The sequence below is a fragment of the Pleurodeles waltl genome, chromosome 11 (assembly GCF_031143425.1).
Source record: "Pleurodeles waltl isolate 20211129_DDA chromosome 11, aPleWal1.hap1.20221129, whole genome shotgun sequence".
In the NCBI taxonomy this organism is placed as follows: Eukaryota; Metazoa; Chordata; class Amphibia; order Caudata; family Salamandridae; genus Pleurodeles; species Pleurodeles waltl.
In genome coordinates this window covers 949,920,712-949,937,249 of record NC_090450.1, presented here as the reverse complement: position 1 = coordinate 949,937,249, position 16,538 = coordinate 949,920,712, and the positions used below count along the sequence as shown (strand labels likewise).

The 16,538-nt window shown below is 43.0% G+C and overlaps 1 protein-coding gene and 1 long non-coding RNA gene across 4 annotated transcripts in view; one reads left to right on the top strand and one right to left on the bottom strand.

Moving 5' to 3' along the window:
- The window catches only part of KLHL22 (kelch like family member 22), a 132,879-nt gene extending 118,368 nt beyond the window's left edge, over positions 1-14,511 (bottom strand). Inside the window, exons 1-3 of one of the 2 annotated variants that reach the window (XM_069215147.1) lie at positions 14,348-14,511; positions 4,928-5,200; positions 1,270-1,435 (exon numbers count right to left, since the gene is read on the bottom strand). In XM_069215147.1, coding sequence (XP_069071248.1) covers positions 1,270-1,435; positions 4,928-5,154 — 393 coding nt within the window. In that variant the 5' untranslated portion in view covers positions 5,155-5,200; positions 14,348-14,511. The remainder of the gene's footprint in view (positions 1-1,269; positions 1,436-4,927; positions 5,201-14,347) is intronic. The other variant, XM_069215148.1, reaches the window with a different exon arrangement.
- Positions 1-16,538, top strand: part of LOC138266389 (uncharacterized) — a 517,771-nt gene that overhangs the window by 439,244 nt on the left and 61,989 nt on the right. Inside the window, exon 5 of one of the 2 annotated variants that reach the window (XR_011199496.1) lies at positions 1,239-1,327. The exons of the other annotated variant lie outside the window; for it this stretch is intronic. This is a non-coding gene — a long non-coding RNA (uncharacterized lncRNA). Of the gene's footprint in view, positions 1-1,238; positions 1,328-16,538 lie in introns of those variants that run through there. 2 annotated transcript variants of the gene reach the window in all.

Genomic DNA, 16,538 nt, shown 5'->3' with positions numbered 1-16,538 from the left:
TAGTAACAAAGAAGCTAATCTCTACAAGGAGACATCTGACTTCATGCAAGCGGGTCAATGCCCCTTCCTTGAACTCCTAAGCACTTCACCAAGGGATGTGTCCATATATGAAGGCAAATTCTTATTCATACTATGCCCACTTGTTTCATGCCACACTCCAGCAGTAACAATTCTTAAATTACTCTCATGGGTGCCGATGAGTCACTGCACCAAAACTTTGAAATAAGTGGCTATGATCTGGTCTATGTTTACTAATAACTGATTCAAATTTTACTTTTGGTGTGAATGCCTGCTCAAATCAAGCACAGTGTGGAAACTTTCTATTGAAGCACTGTTGTGGGACCTGTTGGGGTATGTTGAAATGCTGCAGGACCTTAACTATACTGTGCCATTTAATCACCCTATGTATTTTAAAGTGGTTTCCTTTGTCAGTTTTTTCCATTACCCATCATTACATTTCCTATATACGAACGACGAAGGAAAAGGTTGGGTATGTATGCCCAAAATACTATATAAATAGGGTTTTTTCTATATCTTATATTAATGCTAGCACAACAGTTTAAATATTCAAATGCCCACTGCTGATCTAGGCTGTGACCTACAAGGCGAGAGTTAGAACCTAGGCAAGCCTAATTCAGCCTGCCATCATTCAACAGTAATTAAACGGAGAGTTATTAAGCTGGGTAAGAGTAACACATTACTGACAGTGCTTTGAAATCGCACATCTCTATTCACCTACAAATTGAGCGCTCAAGACTCTATCGCAAGCAAACTTGTAACCTCATGTAAAATGTTGTCTTGTGCATATTTTTTACTTTGAGTTTTTGTTTTTACTCTTCTTCGAATGTTGAATCGCTTTTATATCTTTAGTAGTTCCATTACAATGGTTGTTCCTTAATTTCTCAGCCTTGGAAATAACGAAAGAGATCAGCTACCTTGAGAATGAGAACATGTGTTGCATGGGAAGATTGCTGTGCTTTCATACAAATTTTTATTCAACTAAGTCTAAGCACCTTTACTGCTTACCTTTCTTCCCAGTCCACATCCTTGCCAATGCTACTGCATCCCTTCGTGACTACATTCGGGCAGCTACATACATCCAGTTCAATGGACATCCCATAATTTACCCCACATCATAACCGAATCCACTCCCTCTTTCTTACACCTCTGGTTCAGTTTAGCACTTCTCTGGTCCTCTGCACAACTTCTTTAATCCGTTTTCCCTCTCTTTCCCACAGCTGTGATGCTCAGTATTGCTGCTTCCCTTACCTGGAGCTGACATGCAGCAGCCAGAGTCTCCTGCACATTGGTCAGGCTTAGCTCCAGCTCGGAGGTGTATATAAAGTTCAGGATGTTACACATCGAGGCGTAGGAGATGCCGTGGATATCTACCTCCTGCTGATCCATCTCCCTCAGCCCGCCAGCGAACATCCCCCTGCACAGAAGGGAATCAAGAAGCAATGAGTGCCTGTGACGGAGAAGTGACAGTCGTGAGAGACCCACATGGGTCAGTCCTGCAAGTATTGAAGAATCTTTGCCTACAAAAACAAACCTACTCCCTAAATATTCATGTGTGGAAGTAGGAATTTGTCAAAGTATTTCCCCCATAGAAACAAAAGAAGGACTTATGATTCCCAGCCTCTAAGAGGACATAACTAAAATCTCACTGCTAGGTAAACCCGTACAGATAAGAAACACTGCTACCCTTCAAATCAAATGGAAAGATGGACCTCCTGGTGCTAGGCAGTCAAGTGGACAGGAAACACAGGCTCTGCCTAACACATCTCATTGAAAAACACAAGTGTCATCATATGTAAAGGAAAAGTAAAATGTCAGTAGTCAGGCAAACCTATAAAACAGAACGTGAAAGCAAAGCTGTCTGGAAGATGAGGCCTAGTAGCTTGTTAGCAGATGTCAAAATGTGGTTTCTGCACTTGGCCAAAATTTGTTAAAAATAGATAAAAGAAAAACAAAGAGGGAGAGAGAGAGACAAAGAAGTAGATCATTAGAGAGGGAGAGAAAAATAGAGCTTGAGAAGGGGAGAGAACACAATTACAGTATTGAAGATGCCAAGATCCCACCCAGTGGCATAACATACTGATTTTTATAATCTTGTTCCCAGAAACAACAAATGTTAATTTATCCAAATTAATGTTGAAGATTTTCCTTCTAATTTAAAATAAATATTTAACTCAGTGAAACACCTACTACTCGTTGGAGTTAGGTCTGTGATATATCATTAAAAAAACCTGCAAGATGTAAACATGTCATTGAGGTCAGAGAACAAACTTTGGCAAAGCCAATTGCCTACGTCGATGTTTTAGCCATGTTGCACAGCAGCACATCTGCTGTGCTGCATTGCTGAAAGTTTTTTTTAAAAAGTGACACGAACTAGACAGCGCTGGCTGCATCATAGCACTTTTGAAAAATTATTGGTGGGAAGGCAGGGCAGAATGCATCTCGGAGTGAGGAAGGGCATACAACAAGAAGGGTGCTGATGCCTCCCACCATGCACTCCTATCGAAATAGTCCTTTTTTTTTACTTGCTGCTGCGCAGGAAGGAGGGGGTCAAGAAACAATGGGAGCAAGCAAAACATCACAGTATGGGAGGGTGGAAAGGGAAGCGCCAAACGTGGGAGGGGTGCGGTAGATGGCCTGTAAACACATGCACACTTATGGAGTGTTGCAACTACAATAAAAAAGTAGCTCTGAAAGTGTGTGCAGTGGAAATACACAGGGAAAGAAAGCAGTACTTGGGCCATGGTCCAGGGGAGGGACACATACACAAAGAAGAGTGAAGTCGGCACACACTAACCAAAGAGAAGCAAGGAAATGAGAGTGACAATGAAGCCAACCACTGATAAGCAACAGACGGGCTCTACGCGCACTGTAAGTAAACAAAATGTTTTGCAAGCAACAGTGCATGATCTGTCTCAGGAAGCAACTAACTATCAATCTACTGCTGCCAGGCAATGACCCACCAGAGAAGTGGAAATAAATTACTCATGCTGGCAAGCACAAATCCAATGAGTTGCAAAACAGAACTCCTGCAACTAGACAAACGTTCTTGGAGACAGGGAACGATGCAACATTATACAAATCACATGCTCTGGCATGGCGCTAAGCAAATCCTGCTTCAACATAAACATGTCTGTAGTAATGTATTTGTAGCACTATTTTTTGCTTGAAAGCAGCTCAACTTCTATGTTCAAGCAAATGGTACAAGAAAAAAACAGAATGTATACTTAATTTCACATATATAAGTATTTAAAGATCATCACAGTTAAGTTACTTAAATAAAGAGTTGAACAGGGTTGGATTTTAAGTCCTGGGTAAGCGCGATTCTTTGTTATATAAATACATACCTCTTACTACTATTTGCATGTATGTATTTGATCTTTTCTCTAGCATTGTTTTTCTATACTAGGCTACAAGAGATTAGCTGTGTGATACTGATCCTAATTTTTGAGATGGTAAACATTGTTTGACCAATTCTTTTAAATATAGTGTGTTCTTAGGCCATTACACTCTCCATCCAATGTAATGAGTTTAAAAATATATCTGTTGATCAACCGGCAGCTGATCAGATCCATGTGATCGCTTTCTCTAAGTTTATACTCTTCCCATATAACTCAATTTAGAACGAACCTTAATTTTGGAAGCATTTTCTTTGTGTAGCTTGATACAAGAGTTGTAGTAGTCATAAGAACAAAACCACTACGCAGAAAAATACATCTTGTGATGATCAAGCTAAGAGGGTGTCTGTTGAACAAATGCTGCTAAGTGAAGTGATCAAAAAGGTTAACAAAATGTGGCAGATTTCTCACCAGAACTTAAGCTACATGCAGTGATTACAGGCAAGCGACCTGGACAGTAGTGAGTGAGGGGTTAGAACTCAATAGATCCTTAAACAGGACACTTGATGCAATGTTATACCAAAGCCTCTCCATCCCGTACCACAGAGTTGAATTCAGATGGGCACCTGTACTGTGCATATCTAGCTACAGAATAACATAGCACTGTGCATTAAAATAGGAGGATGTTTAAAGATTCTGTACATAATTGGTGCTGGTAAAGGGGCTACTCTCTATTGCTAGATATTTAATGCAGGTGCCGGGGTTCGTTATTAGTGACAAAGGAAGTGCTAATTGAATAGATGGTCATTATCTCCTTTCAAGGTCGAACAGGTGGTTTATGCCTCGTTCCAAAGAGCAGGCTCTTTTTAGGCTCTTGCCTCACAAGAATTACTAAGTCACAGAGCACTGCTGATGGTGAACCTTAAACGTGCACAAACTGCCTAAGGATACCAAGCTGTGGTGGAACGGATCACCAGGGCTTACTAGCTCACTCCACCTCGACCAGCCTAAACAACTAATCCTCCATCTCTAGAAAACAAGACTGGTAGAAGATGTGAAGCCCTGGCACTCTATCTGTCCCACTCACAAAACAAGACAAATACTTTCTATCAGTGTACAACTCTTTTTCTTCTACAAATGCATTATTGGAAGCATCAAAACCACCCCCATCACAAAATACATACTGCACCATGCAATAAAAATGTCCTCTGGGACCAGGAAAAGGTCAAACGTGATAGAGGGCAAGTGCTTTCCAATCCAAGGATCCTGACTAAGGAACTCTCCAAATAACCTTCATTTCGTAAAACCTCCAGGACGCATCTATTCTCAACCCTTTGTGCCCTCCAAACCTGAATCTCAATGAAGTGATTTAGTTCACAGAGCTGTGCCATAGAAGGGCATTCACTCATTCATTTAGTGCTTAGTTGTTACAGAGGCTGCCGATTAAATGCCATGCAAACAGCAAATACTTTTTTCCTGCATAAGAAGCTTGATGGATAGATTTTTTTTATAGACAGAATACACTGCAGGGAAATTGCTTCCACGAAATTATATGGTGCAATGAGTATCACCTGAAATAGTCACAAGAGGCAGCCAGCAGGATACGATGAGCTTCGAGACTCCTCCCTTCCAGCTTCAGGACTACATCAAACAGGATCTTGCTGTCCCGAAGTGAAACCAGACCTCCAAGCAGAGATTGTGAGTGCACAGTGCTCCGATAGGTCTTGTTGGAACATCGTTGATGAAGTGCATCATGTGAGTCCTTGCACGACTGCTCCATCTCCTGGTCCTCAGCCATGGTGTTGTGGGCACCCACAAGGCACCAAGGGTGTTTTCACCGAGATCTTTGAGGGGTAAAATATCCATGTTAGATCTTCCTTTGGTGCATCTTAGAATATGAAAAATCTTTCTATGATTTAGTGCAGCAGGTCAGAGATTATGCCAAAAAGTAAGATATGTATAAAATAATGCACAATGCATCCACCTTTATATTCACATTTTTACACAAGGGGATTGGAATCATGGCTTACAAAATCAAAAGGCTTATTTATACATTCCTTTTAGAAGATTTTGCCTAACTGCAAATAAACATATCTACATTAGGACATAGATTAAACATATCAATAACTGGACCAACCTTGACTTACTTTCCTAAATGGGCAAATCTGACATGGATAGTGCCAGTTTAACTTTATCTTCTCTATTTAAAGGCTTTTACTTTGTGGCCTGGGCTAACCACAGATGTTCTGCCTTATGTGTAAAGCACTCCTGGGCTCTAACCATGGGCCTTTACACTTTGCTGTCTACCTTGTGCGTCTTCATTATGATCGCTCGCTTGGTAGTTAAGAACATTTCTATAACAAGGATTCTGAAATCTCTTTTTCTTCCTTCAATGCACAACAGTAGTTCCAGGTGTCTTACTACAGTTTACTACTGGGTGTACTCTCATTGGACCTCAATCCAGACAAACAAAAACATTCTCTCTTTCATCCCCCTACAGTAATCTCCCACTGTCTATTATATTATTTTATCCTTCCCATTTCATCTGTTTCCTTACACTGGGTTCCTTTTTCCTTCCAACATATAGTGCTTAATATGAGCTGGTGGCTGCAGACAGGGCCCACTGACACTTATCTGTAGGGACCAGCAGTTCTTTTTCCTCATCAGGCTTTGACTCAGAGCAAGAGAAAGAAAAATACAATTGGGGGAAAGGAAGAGTAAGAGAAAGACAGACAAAATAGAGACAAAGAAAGAATGCAAACATGAAAAATAACCTGCAAGAATGAGGGACATGGTGTATCTGATGGTGAACGAAAGGTGCATTGGAAGGAAACAACACTATTCAGCTTTGGTATTCGGCACCCCAGCCAATTGGTAGCACCAGCTGAGAGATTCTAAGCAAGAACTTTGGGCACCAGCACTTCAACTAATTAAACACTGCTCTTATGCTGTCTTAAATAAATTGATAGTAGTTGACAAGAATTTGAATTTCAGTCTCTGTTAAAGTTTATATCCCTTCTTGAACTCTCTGTTCTTCTACTGAAATCCTGCTGGGGACCCCTCCATCTCCCATACCCTTTTCCACTATAAATCCTTAGATGTTATTCTATCCAAGCTTTGAAATGTCCTAACCACATCAGACTGCTCTACTCCCAACATCTATAACTCCTGACTATCTTAAAAAGTACATCTCTTTGAGATGGAACTTCCGCACAGTTGGATTTATGTATTTTTCCACTTCTGATACTGTAATTCTCAACACAATTATTTTTTATTGTATAATTTTAACCATTTTGTTAGGACATACACTTAGAACAAACAAATAAGCACCTTTAAAACATATAAGAGTACCAGATCACCACTATGTCCAGTAAGCAGAAAGATATGATAAGGCCAAAATAATTTAAGTTTTGAAGATCTGTTTATTTGCTACCTACCATTGATAAAGCCCTGAATTCAGATGACCAAACAAGTCATTTTAAATAAAAGTTGATAGCACCTCTGCCCTTATTACCCCAGCCAAAATATCTCTTCCATAACATAGGAAAAATAATACTTACTGCTAACCCATAACCCCAGCATATATCAGTTACTCAATGACACTTTTGCCATTTGTGTGAGATAGTAGAGGCCTCGAAACATTTACACGCCCACTTGCTATGGCGAGTCAGATTTTAGAAGGTTGAGCTATTTTTAGCACTTACTGGTCCGTTCTGGCGAGAGAACTTAACCTGAAAGGGACAGGTGTTCTGTTCTTTCAGAAAGTTAATAACGCAATAAGGACACCTTTAAATCTTTTTTGTATCTTGACACATTTGCTGTCTGTTCAACAACAGAGGTCAAACGTCAGTTTGTCTTTTTAGGGTTGAGCGCAAACCATGGAAAATGGTGGTTACATTTCCTTCTCCTATTGCAGTTAGAGAGCTCAGTTGACAAATTCCTCTAACAATCATTGTGAAACAAAAGGCTGTAAGATGTCTGTTTTTTCACCTAATACACAATATTTAAACAGCTTGTAAATTAATAATAAATGTATTTAAAAATATATTAGGAATCATGACAGAACATTTTTTTTTTTTTTGTAATTCAGAAGTGTGATGCAAACAAAGATTTAAATAGGACCAAAACAAATCAAAACACTTTACTTGGTGATGCGCAAATGACAAATATTTGCAGAAACTCGATTTCCAAACATTACATATTATACATTTTTATCAGTAAAACCATGTCAATGGGAAATGTTGTTGCCATTTCAATGGAAAATCTGATGATTGCAAATAAGTGTGCTACCACTTCACGCTTCAGGTATGTATTTAATAAAAGTGATACATTTTAAACATGATTAGAGAAACATTCCTGCCTCCGTCCTGATGATAATGTGGTTAATGAACTAAGAGGCAAGTGAGCAGTCATGTGTATCCTATGTGTGGCTAGATTTGTACTTTATATAGAGCAAACATTCAGTCTATTAAATCAAACTAAAGTGTTTTTTGTAAAGCAGACACGTGCTGAACTCGCATATTTGAAGGTTCGCACATATGTGATAAAGAAGAAAATGACGGCTCAGTGAATTAAAAAATATTTGCCCATAATCATATAATTTGAAACCAGTTTAAGGGTCAAGAGCATTATAATTAGGTAAAGTAGATTATTTAAATCACTAAACCTGCAGGTGCATTTTTATGATTTTTCGAGGCCTGTAGTAACGCATTGTGGCTGTATAAACTATTGATCAAGATATAGGATCCTACCTTGTGAGGAAATGCCTTCCTTTGCATGGTTATCCCCTGACTTTCTGCCTTTTCTTGATGCCAGTTATGATGGAAAGTGCTGGCACCTTGCTATTCAGGCCCCAGCACCAGGGTTCTTTCCCTAAACTGTACCTTTGTTCCCACAATTGGCACAGCCCTGGCACACAGATAAGCCCCTTGTAAATGGTACCCCTGGTACCAAGGGCTCTGGTGCCAGGGAAGGTCTCTAAGGGCTGCAGCATATCTTATGCCACCCAGGGGACTCCTCACTCAGCACATGCACACTGCCTCACAGCTTGTGTGTGCTGGTGGGGAGAAAATGACTAAGTCGACATGGCACTCCCCTCAGAGTGCCATGCCCACCTCGCACTGCCTGTGGCATAGGCAAGTCACCCCTCTAGAAGGCCTTACAGCCCTCAGGCAGGGTGCACTATATCACAGGTGAGGGCATATCTGCATGAGCACTATGCCCCTACAGTGTCTAAGCAAAACCTTAGACATTGTAAGTGCAGGGTAGCCATAAAGAGTATATGGTCTGGGAGTTTGTCAAACACGAACTCCACAGTTCCATAATGGCTACACTGAAATCTGGGAAGTTTGGTATCAAACTTCTCAGCACAATAAATGCACACTGATGCCAGTTTGGAATTTACTGTAAAATACACCCAGAGGGCATCTTAGAGATGCCCCCTGAATACCAGTCCAACTCCTAGTGCTAGGCTGACCAGTTTCTGCCAGCCTGCCACAACCAGACGAGTTTCTGGCCAGATGGGATGAGTGCCTTTGTCACTCTGTGGCCAGGAACAAAGCCTTTACTGGGTGGAGGTGCTTCTCATCTCCCCCTGCAGGAACTGTAACACCTGGCGGTGAGCCTCAAAGGCTCATGCTTTTTGTTACAGCACCCCAGGGCATCCCAGCTAGTGGAGATGCCTGCCCCTCTGGCCACTGCCCCCACTTTTGACAGCAATGCAGGAGAGGATAATGACAAAACAAGGAGAAGTCACCCACCAGTCAGGACAGCCCCTAAGGTGTACTGAGCTGAGGTGACCCATGCCTTTAGAAATCCTCCATCTTGAGTTTGGAGGATTCCCCCAATAGGATTAGGGATGTGCCCCTCTCCCCTCAGGAAGGAGGCATAAGGAGGGTGTAGCCACCCTCCAGGACAGTAACCATTGGCTACTGCCCTTCTGACCTAAACACACCCCTAAATTTAGTATTTAGGGGCAACCCTGAACCCAGATTCCTGCACCCTGAAGAAAGAAGAAGGACTGCTGACCTGAAAGCCCCGCAGAGACGACAACTGACTGGGCCCCAGCCCAACCGACCTGTCTCCAGACTCAAAGAACCTGCACAGCGACGCATCTGACAGGGACCAGCGACCTCTGAGAACTCAGAGGACTGCCCTAAAGCGAAGGACCAAGAAACTCCTGAGAACAGCGGCACTGTTCACCAAACAGCAGCATTTTTTGCAACTTTTAAAGAACTCACTATTCCCGCTGGAAGCAAGAGACTTCACACTCTGCACCCGACGCCATTGGCTCGAGCTCCAGAGAACCAACACCGCAGAGAGGACTCCCAGGTGACTGTGACCTCGTTTGTATATAAAAACTATTGGCCTGGAGTTAAGTCTTTGAGTGTGTGTTCCTCATTTATTGTCTGTGGGTGTACAACAAATGCTTAACACTACCCTCTGATAAGCCTACTGCTCGACCACACTACCACAAAACAGAGCATTAGAATTATCTAATTTTGCCACTATCAACCTCTAAGGGGAACCCTTGGACTTTGTGCACACTATCTCTCACTTTGAAATATTATATACAGAGCCAACTTCCTACATACCTCTTATTCATCAATTTCCTCTTTCAGATTGTCAGTTCATTTTTCTCTATGTAATATCTCATCATTCGTTTGCTCTGCACTTTCGGCTAAAATTCCTTGGATGCTTAACAAAACTGAACACAGAACCTGGAGGCCTTGCTTTTGAAAGAAGCATTTACAAGTCAAATTCATAAGCATTTACACGATTCCAATTTGTAAGCATCTTAATAATGCTGATGTCTTACATACAGCAATAACATAGTTATTGTGTATTATTAATGATCAGATTTTGCAATAGCGCTTTGGCAGCAGACAAAATTTGTGAGGAAAGAGGATAGAAATTTAGTGAAGCAAGGTAGGGCGTCGTAGACTTCTAGAAGGATTGTAAATGAAAGAACAAGATGGGGATTAGTAATCAAGACAGGAGATTTTGACAATTTGAATAAGGAATTTGCTTGATTGTAAGATCAAACCGTAAATTTTGTGTATGTTAGGGTTTTGGAGGTTTTTAAGTATGTGTGCGCAAAGAAGGTAATGTAGAGGTTTAAGGAACTCAAACAGATCAAAGAAGATATTGCTAATGTGGGTAAACACTTACGACCTTATTGAGAGGTTTCAGTAAAGTGTAAAAAAAATAAAAAATAAAAACTAAGAGTGAGGCGTAGCGCATCCATTTTTAGGTCTCGATTAACAGCATGCATGCACCTTCGCTGCTAAGGGGAACTGTTTACAGTAAAGGGCTTGGAACCTGACCAATACTGCTGGCTTGTCATTCTTTTTAGCTGCCTCCTAATTGGCCAATGTATGCCTCACGTCACTTCCTTTTATTTCTCTGGAGCATGGACCAAGTTCTAATTGATTTCATTTGAAGAGTTTCCTTCGGCTGCTCACACTGTGATTCTGGGTAATTTTCTTTTAATTCTTCTGGCTATCATTTCCACTACTATGGTACACATTTGGGTTGCTTTTAACTCCGTCCTATGGGTTTGTTGTTGCCTTAATTTGCTTTGGATTCTTTTACATCACTAAGCAAACAGCATGAAATAATGGCTTTTCAAAGTGCCTAAGTTTTGAGCAGCGCTGCAGTTAATCCATTTCTCCCTAAAACTTGTGTCCCAGTAGCATATATATTTCACCTCTTCTCTTTACATAAAAACTATAGGCCTCATTACAAGTACGGCAGACGGGATAACCCGGTCGCCAAACCTCCGACGGGGAGGTTGCCATCTTGCTGGCTACCTCCCTGCCAGGCCCATTACGATTTTCCCATTGGGCTGATGGGCGGTAATCAAGGTTTCCGTCTGTCAGCCCAGCAGGAAAGTGGTGTCAGCATTGTTGCCAGCTCATTATCGAGCTGGCTGCAATACTGTCTCTGCAAGGTGCACCAACACCCTCACAATGCTGCAGACAGTGACCATTGCGAGGGTGCTGCACAGGTGGACCCCTCCACTGCCCATGCCAAGTGCATGGGCAGTGCAGGGGCCGCCCTGTGGACTCCTACACCTGTTCTTCACCGGCCTTTTCATGTCAGTGATATCGCAGTGCCACCCTGGCTGATTCGGACCTCCACCACCATGAGCCCGTTGGGCTCACTGATCCCTGCGGAGATGGCGGTACCCTGGCAGTGTGACCGCCAGGGTCGTAATGTGGCAGACCACTGCCAGGCTGTCTAAATCAGACCCTAGGTGTCTGATTAAAGTGCTTCAGTTTTGTGCAGTGCAGCAATTACTCCATTTCCCCTTCCCCTCCACTCTACCCCAATCTATCTCCCTCCACTCCAGGCTACCCCACTCCACTCTACTCTAACCCAACCCACTAGAATCTACCACAATCTACCCCGACCCAATCAACTCAACTCCATCCCAATCTATCCCACTCCATCCCACCCCACTCCACTAGAATCTACCCCACTCCAATTCAGCCTAATGTGCCACACTTTAATCTATCCCACTCTAATATACTCCACTCCAGCCTACTCCAATCTACCCCACTCTAACGCCGTCACCCTCTAATTTGTCCTACTCCACTGTATCTAAATCTACCCCACTCCAACCTACTCCAATCCAGCCCACTAACTTTTAGAAATGAACAGCAGCCACACTGTGGACAATATAGCTAAAACACATTGCCAAAGCCAATAGCTCCCACATAGGCAAGATCTATTGGCTTTGCCGTTGCTTGTTTACATTTGTGTCTACTGTGAGTTCAGCATCAATTATTATAACTGTTTTTGACCTTCAAATTACCACTAGCAACAAAAAGGTGGCACAGCAGGTATAAAAATAATTTACCCTTGCTTTTTCCCTTTATTAGTGCAAAAGAGTAAAACCAGTGGAAAGGCAAAGTGCTATCTGAAATTGAACAATTTTTAATGCCTGGACTCCCACAAAACACTAAAAAATATATATATGCTCAGGACATGTTTTTTTAATCAAACAAATCCAAAACAAGTTCGGCAAAATATAAAATAGACACTTATGGAGGAAAAAGCTTAAAACATGGCTTATGTTTTGTATATCGCAGATAAACAGACTTTCGATATTTAAAAGCTGTGTTCATGGCTAGCGTCATCTCTGGAACACTGTCAATCTTCGGACTGTAGGGTATGAAGGAGATAGCGAAGGGAATAAAAATCAACTACCTTTAATTGCTAGAGTAGTTGACTTTGAAAAAAACAATTCAATAAAACATTTTGTATTTGAGAGATGCAGCTCTTTTCTAATGCTGGCTCGTCCTCACCCTGTTGAGAGATGCTCTGTAATAACGCAGACTCGGCGCCCACCCTGTTGAGAGATGCAGCTTTTTTCTAATGCAGGCTCGTCCCCACCCTGTTGAGAGATGCAGCTCTTTACTAATGCAGGCTCAGCGCCCACCCTGTTGAGAGATGCAGCTTTTTTCTAATGGAGGCTCTGTCCGTCCCTCCTTGTTGTGAGACGCAGCACTTTTCTAATGCAGGCTCGTCCCCATCCTGTTGAGAGATGCAGCTCTTTACTAATCCTGGTTCAGCCCGCGCCCTGTTCAGAGATGCAGCTCTTTACTAATGCAGGCTCGGCCCCTCACCCTGTTGAGAGATGCAGCTCTTTTCTAATGCAGGCTCAGCCCGCACCCTGTGGAGAGATGCAACTCTTTACTATTGCAGGCTTGGCTCCCACCCCATTGAGCGATGCAGCTCTTTTTTTAATGCAGGCTCTCCCTAATCCTGTTTGGAGACGCAGCTCTTTACTACTGCAGGCTCGGCTCCCACCCTGTTGAGAGATGCAGCTCTTTTCTAATGCAGGCTCAGCCCCCACCCTGTTGAGAGATGCAGCTCTTTTCTAATGCAGCCTCCACCCCCATCCTGTTGAGAGATGCAGCTCTTTACTAATGCAGGCTCGTCTCCCACCCTTTAGAGCGATGCAGCTCTTTTTTAATGCAGGCACGCCCGCAATTCTGTTTGGAGATGCAGATCTTTACTAATGCAGGTTCTGCACCCACCCTGTTGAGAGGTGCAGCTCTTTTCCAATGCAGGCTCGGCGCCCACCCTGTTGACAGATGCAGCTCTTTTCTAATGCAGGCTCGGCCCCCACCCTGTTGAGAGATGCAGCTCTTTACTAATGCAGGCTCGACTCCCACCCCGTTGAGCGATGCAGCTCTTTTTTAATGCTGGCTCACCCCAATCCTGTTTGGAGACTCAGATCTTTACTAATGCAGGCTTGGCTCCCACCCTGTTGAAAGATGCATCTCTTTTCTAATGCAGGCTCAGTCCCCACCCTGTGGAGAGATGCAGCTCTTTACTATTGCAGGCTCGGCTCCCAACCTGTTGAGCAATGCAGCTCTTTTCTAATGCAGGCTCGTCCCCAATTCTGTTTGGAGATGCAGATCTTCACTAATGCAGGCTCGGCACCCATCCTGTTGAGAGGTGCAGCTCTTTTCCAATGCAGGCTCGGCCCCCACCCTTTTGAGAGATACAGCTCTTCCTAATGCAGGCTCAGCCCCCCAACCTGTTGAGAGATGCAGCTTTTTTCTAATGCAAGCTCGGGCACCCACCCTGTTGAGAGATGCAGCTCTTTATTTCCTGTAAGAATGCACGCCCTAGTGTAGGGGTGCTCCAATGGCTTAACAAGCAACCATGCAATTTGCTTTCGCTTTCCCTTGAGAAGGAAGGCCAGTGACTATGTAATCCTGTTGGAAAGCCTCCCTCTTGGAAATCCCCCGGACGTAAGCACGTCCCTCTGCCTCTCCGATGCAACTCTTCGTTGGTTCTTTCTATTTCCTGCTTGTGGGGATTCCTAAACGAGAAGGGGTGCAGGTATAGGTGTGTATACAAAATCTCTCTAGCAGGGGGAGGGGGGAGTATTCTGCTTGTATTGCCCCTGACTTATTCCGCCCCCGCAGCACGACAACCCGCTGGAGGGGACCGCTCCCCTCCACGAAACTCACCTCACCTGCAGAAGCACAGCACAGCTGGCAGAGTTTGTTTTGCTGTCGCTCCAGTCTGACGTCATTTCCGCTAAATTGACACCGCCCCCAAGACCAACTGGAAGACGGCTTTCGAGGCGGGAGACCGAGTCGTGCGTGAGGGAACTCGGAAGTCGGGGTCGGCTGGGTGTTGCGAGACTTTGCCCGGCACAAACCCTCATTGAACTTAAAGTTTATAAGCAAATGTATTAATGCTAATAACTTGTTTTTACCAAGTTTAATGGTACTCAATTGATAAGGATGGCATGCTGAGGTGGTCTAGATGGGATTGGAAATTGTATCCCTCAGGTCATATCCACAAACTCGAACAGCGGTTCCCAACCTTTTGACTGCTGATTGGAAACCGGGACACGACACCGCCCAGCCACCCCCACCCTAAGTCATTACTGGAAGCCGGGGACCCAGGCCTAAACACTGTCGATGATTGGAACCACAAAACAACCCAAAAAATACAGAAACAGGCATTCCATCAAACACATACACAAATGCTACATTTCATGTAATTTGTTGACAAATAAAGTAATTGTTTTATTTTTACCAGGAAGTTGTAGCTTTTCTAAATTCAGTTTAAGTTACACATCCTTCACACTGTATTCATGCACCTGCACTGCTCCCATGAATCAATGCGAGGGTACTAATTTAATTTTTAGCTTCCAATTTTAAATTCCTTGACATTTCCAGTACATTTAAAACATTTCAATTGTACATTTAGCCACCTTTTTAAACATTTCTTTTATTGTTTTCAAATATAACAGTTTAACTTACAGCTTCATTTAAGCTCCCAACGACCCCCACAAACAAGGATCGTGTCATAGCAGTTACACTTGTTTCAATTTTTTTTGCATGTTAAAGTATCCACCAAACTGTACAAGCTTCTTATATAGGTATCATATAGTCATTATATCCTCTACATTTTCATGTCCACCCCCTCCAATTGAGAAAGCACTGGTTCTTCTACCTCCTTAGGTTCCTTCATTACCCCCTGTAAACTTAGTTCCACCATTTCCCATTACAACATACCCCTGGCCTGTTCTATTGTACACTAATCTGTGGTGAAGCAGGCATTCAGCCTGTGTCCGTTTTCAAATTCACAACCATTGTTTCCAAATGGGTGACCTGTTTGTCATCCATCTCGGGGTTATACATTTTTTAGCCACTGCCAGGCCTAACTACTATTTTTTCCATACGTTTTGTGTGTCGGGGCTCAAGTCACCAAACCCATCAAGCACAACTGAATTGTTGGTTGCATCGTCAGCTTGGTCAAGTTCCTCATTGTACTGATGACCTCCTTCCAAAAAACAGGCACCTCATGGGCTTGTCCCACAGGTGTATATATATGTTCCCACTGTTGTCTTGGACATAGGATAATGCTCTGGTTTGGCAGGATCCAATTTATGAAGCCACTGGAGGATGATATAGTCCTTATGTAAACACTTGTAGTGGATCCATTTCAAGGATCTTTCTGCAGTTGCTCAGCATGGACAGCCACTCACGTTCTATTAGCTCCACTCTCAGATCCTCCTCCCACTGTGATTTCAATTTTGTCATGCGGGTAGCCATAATGGGCACTAGTGCATAGAACTGCGTTATGAGTTTACCCCCGTCCCCCATATCGGGTAGAGTTTGATTTAGAACGTTTGTCTCTGTTTCCTGAGGGAATCCTTCCCATGCTGTGTGTATAGCTGCTGCCAGGCCTGCATGCGCAAGGAAACCACCACCTCCCACACCCCATCTAATACAAAAATCCGTGTAACCAACCACCCTGCAATCCACATATAGGTCCTCTATGTTCTGTGGTATGGCTCCCCCTCCTTCAGCTTTCAAAGATGCCGGCAACGATGGGCTGAAACCTGTACGCAACGGAATCAAATATCAGAATATATATATATATATATATATATATATATACAGATCACCCTCTTTCGATGTTCGTTCCCATATCTCCAGTAGTGCCCTGACCTGTTGAGGTATAATAACCATTTTTTTGGAGGGACTAGTGGCAATGCCAGCAGCTCCCGGGGGTGAATCAGATACTTTAGTATTCCAACCACAGGATCATTACTCCCCTCCTGGAACCTTAGCACTATGTATTGCAGGTGAGAGACCCAATAGTAAGCTCTGAAATCCTGTGTCTGCAACCCTCCACAATCCC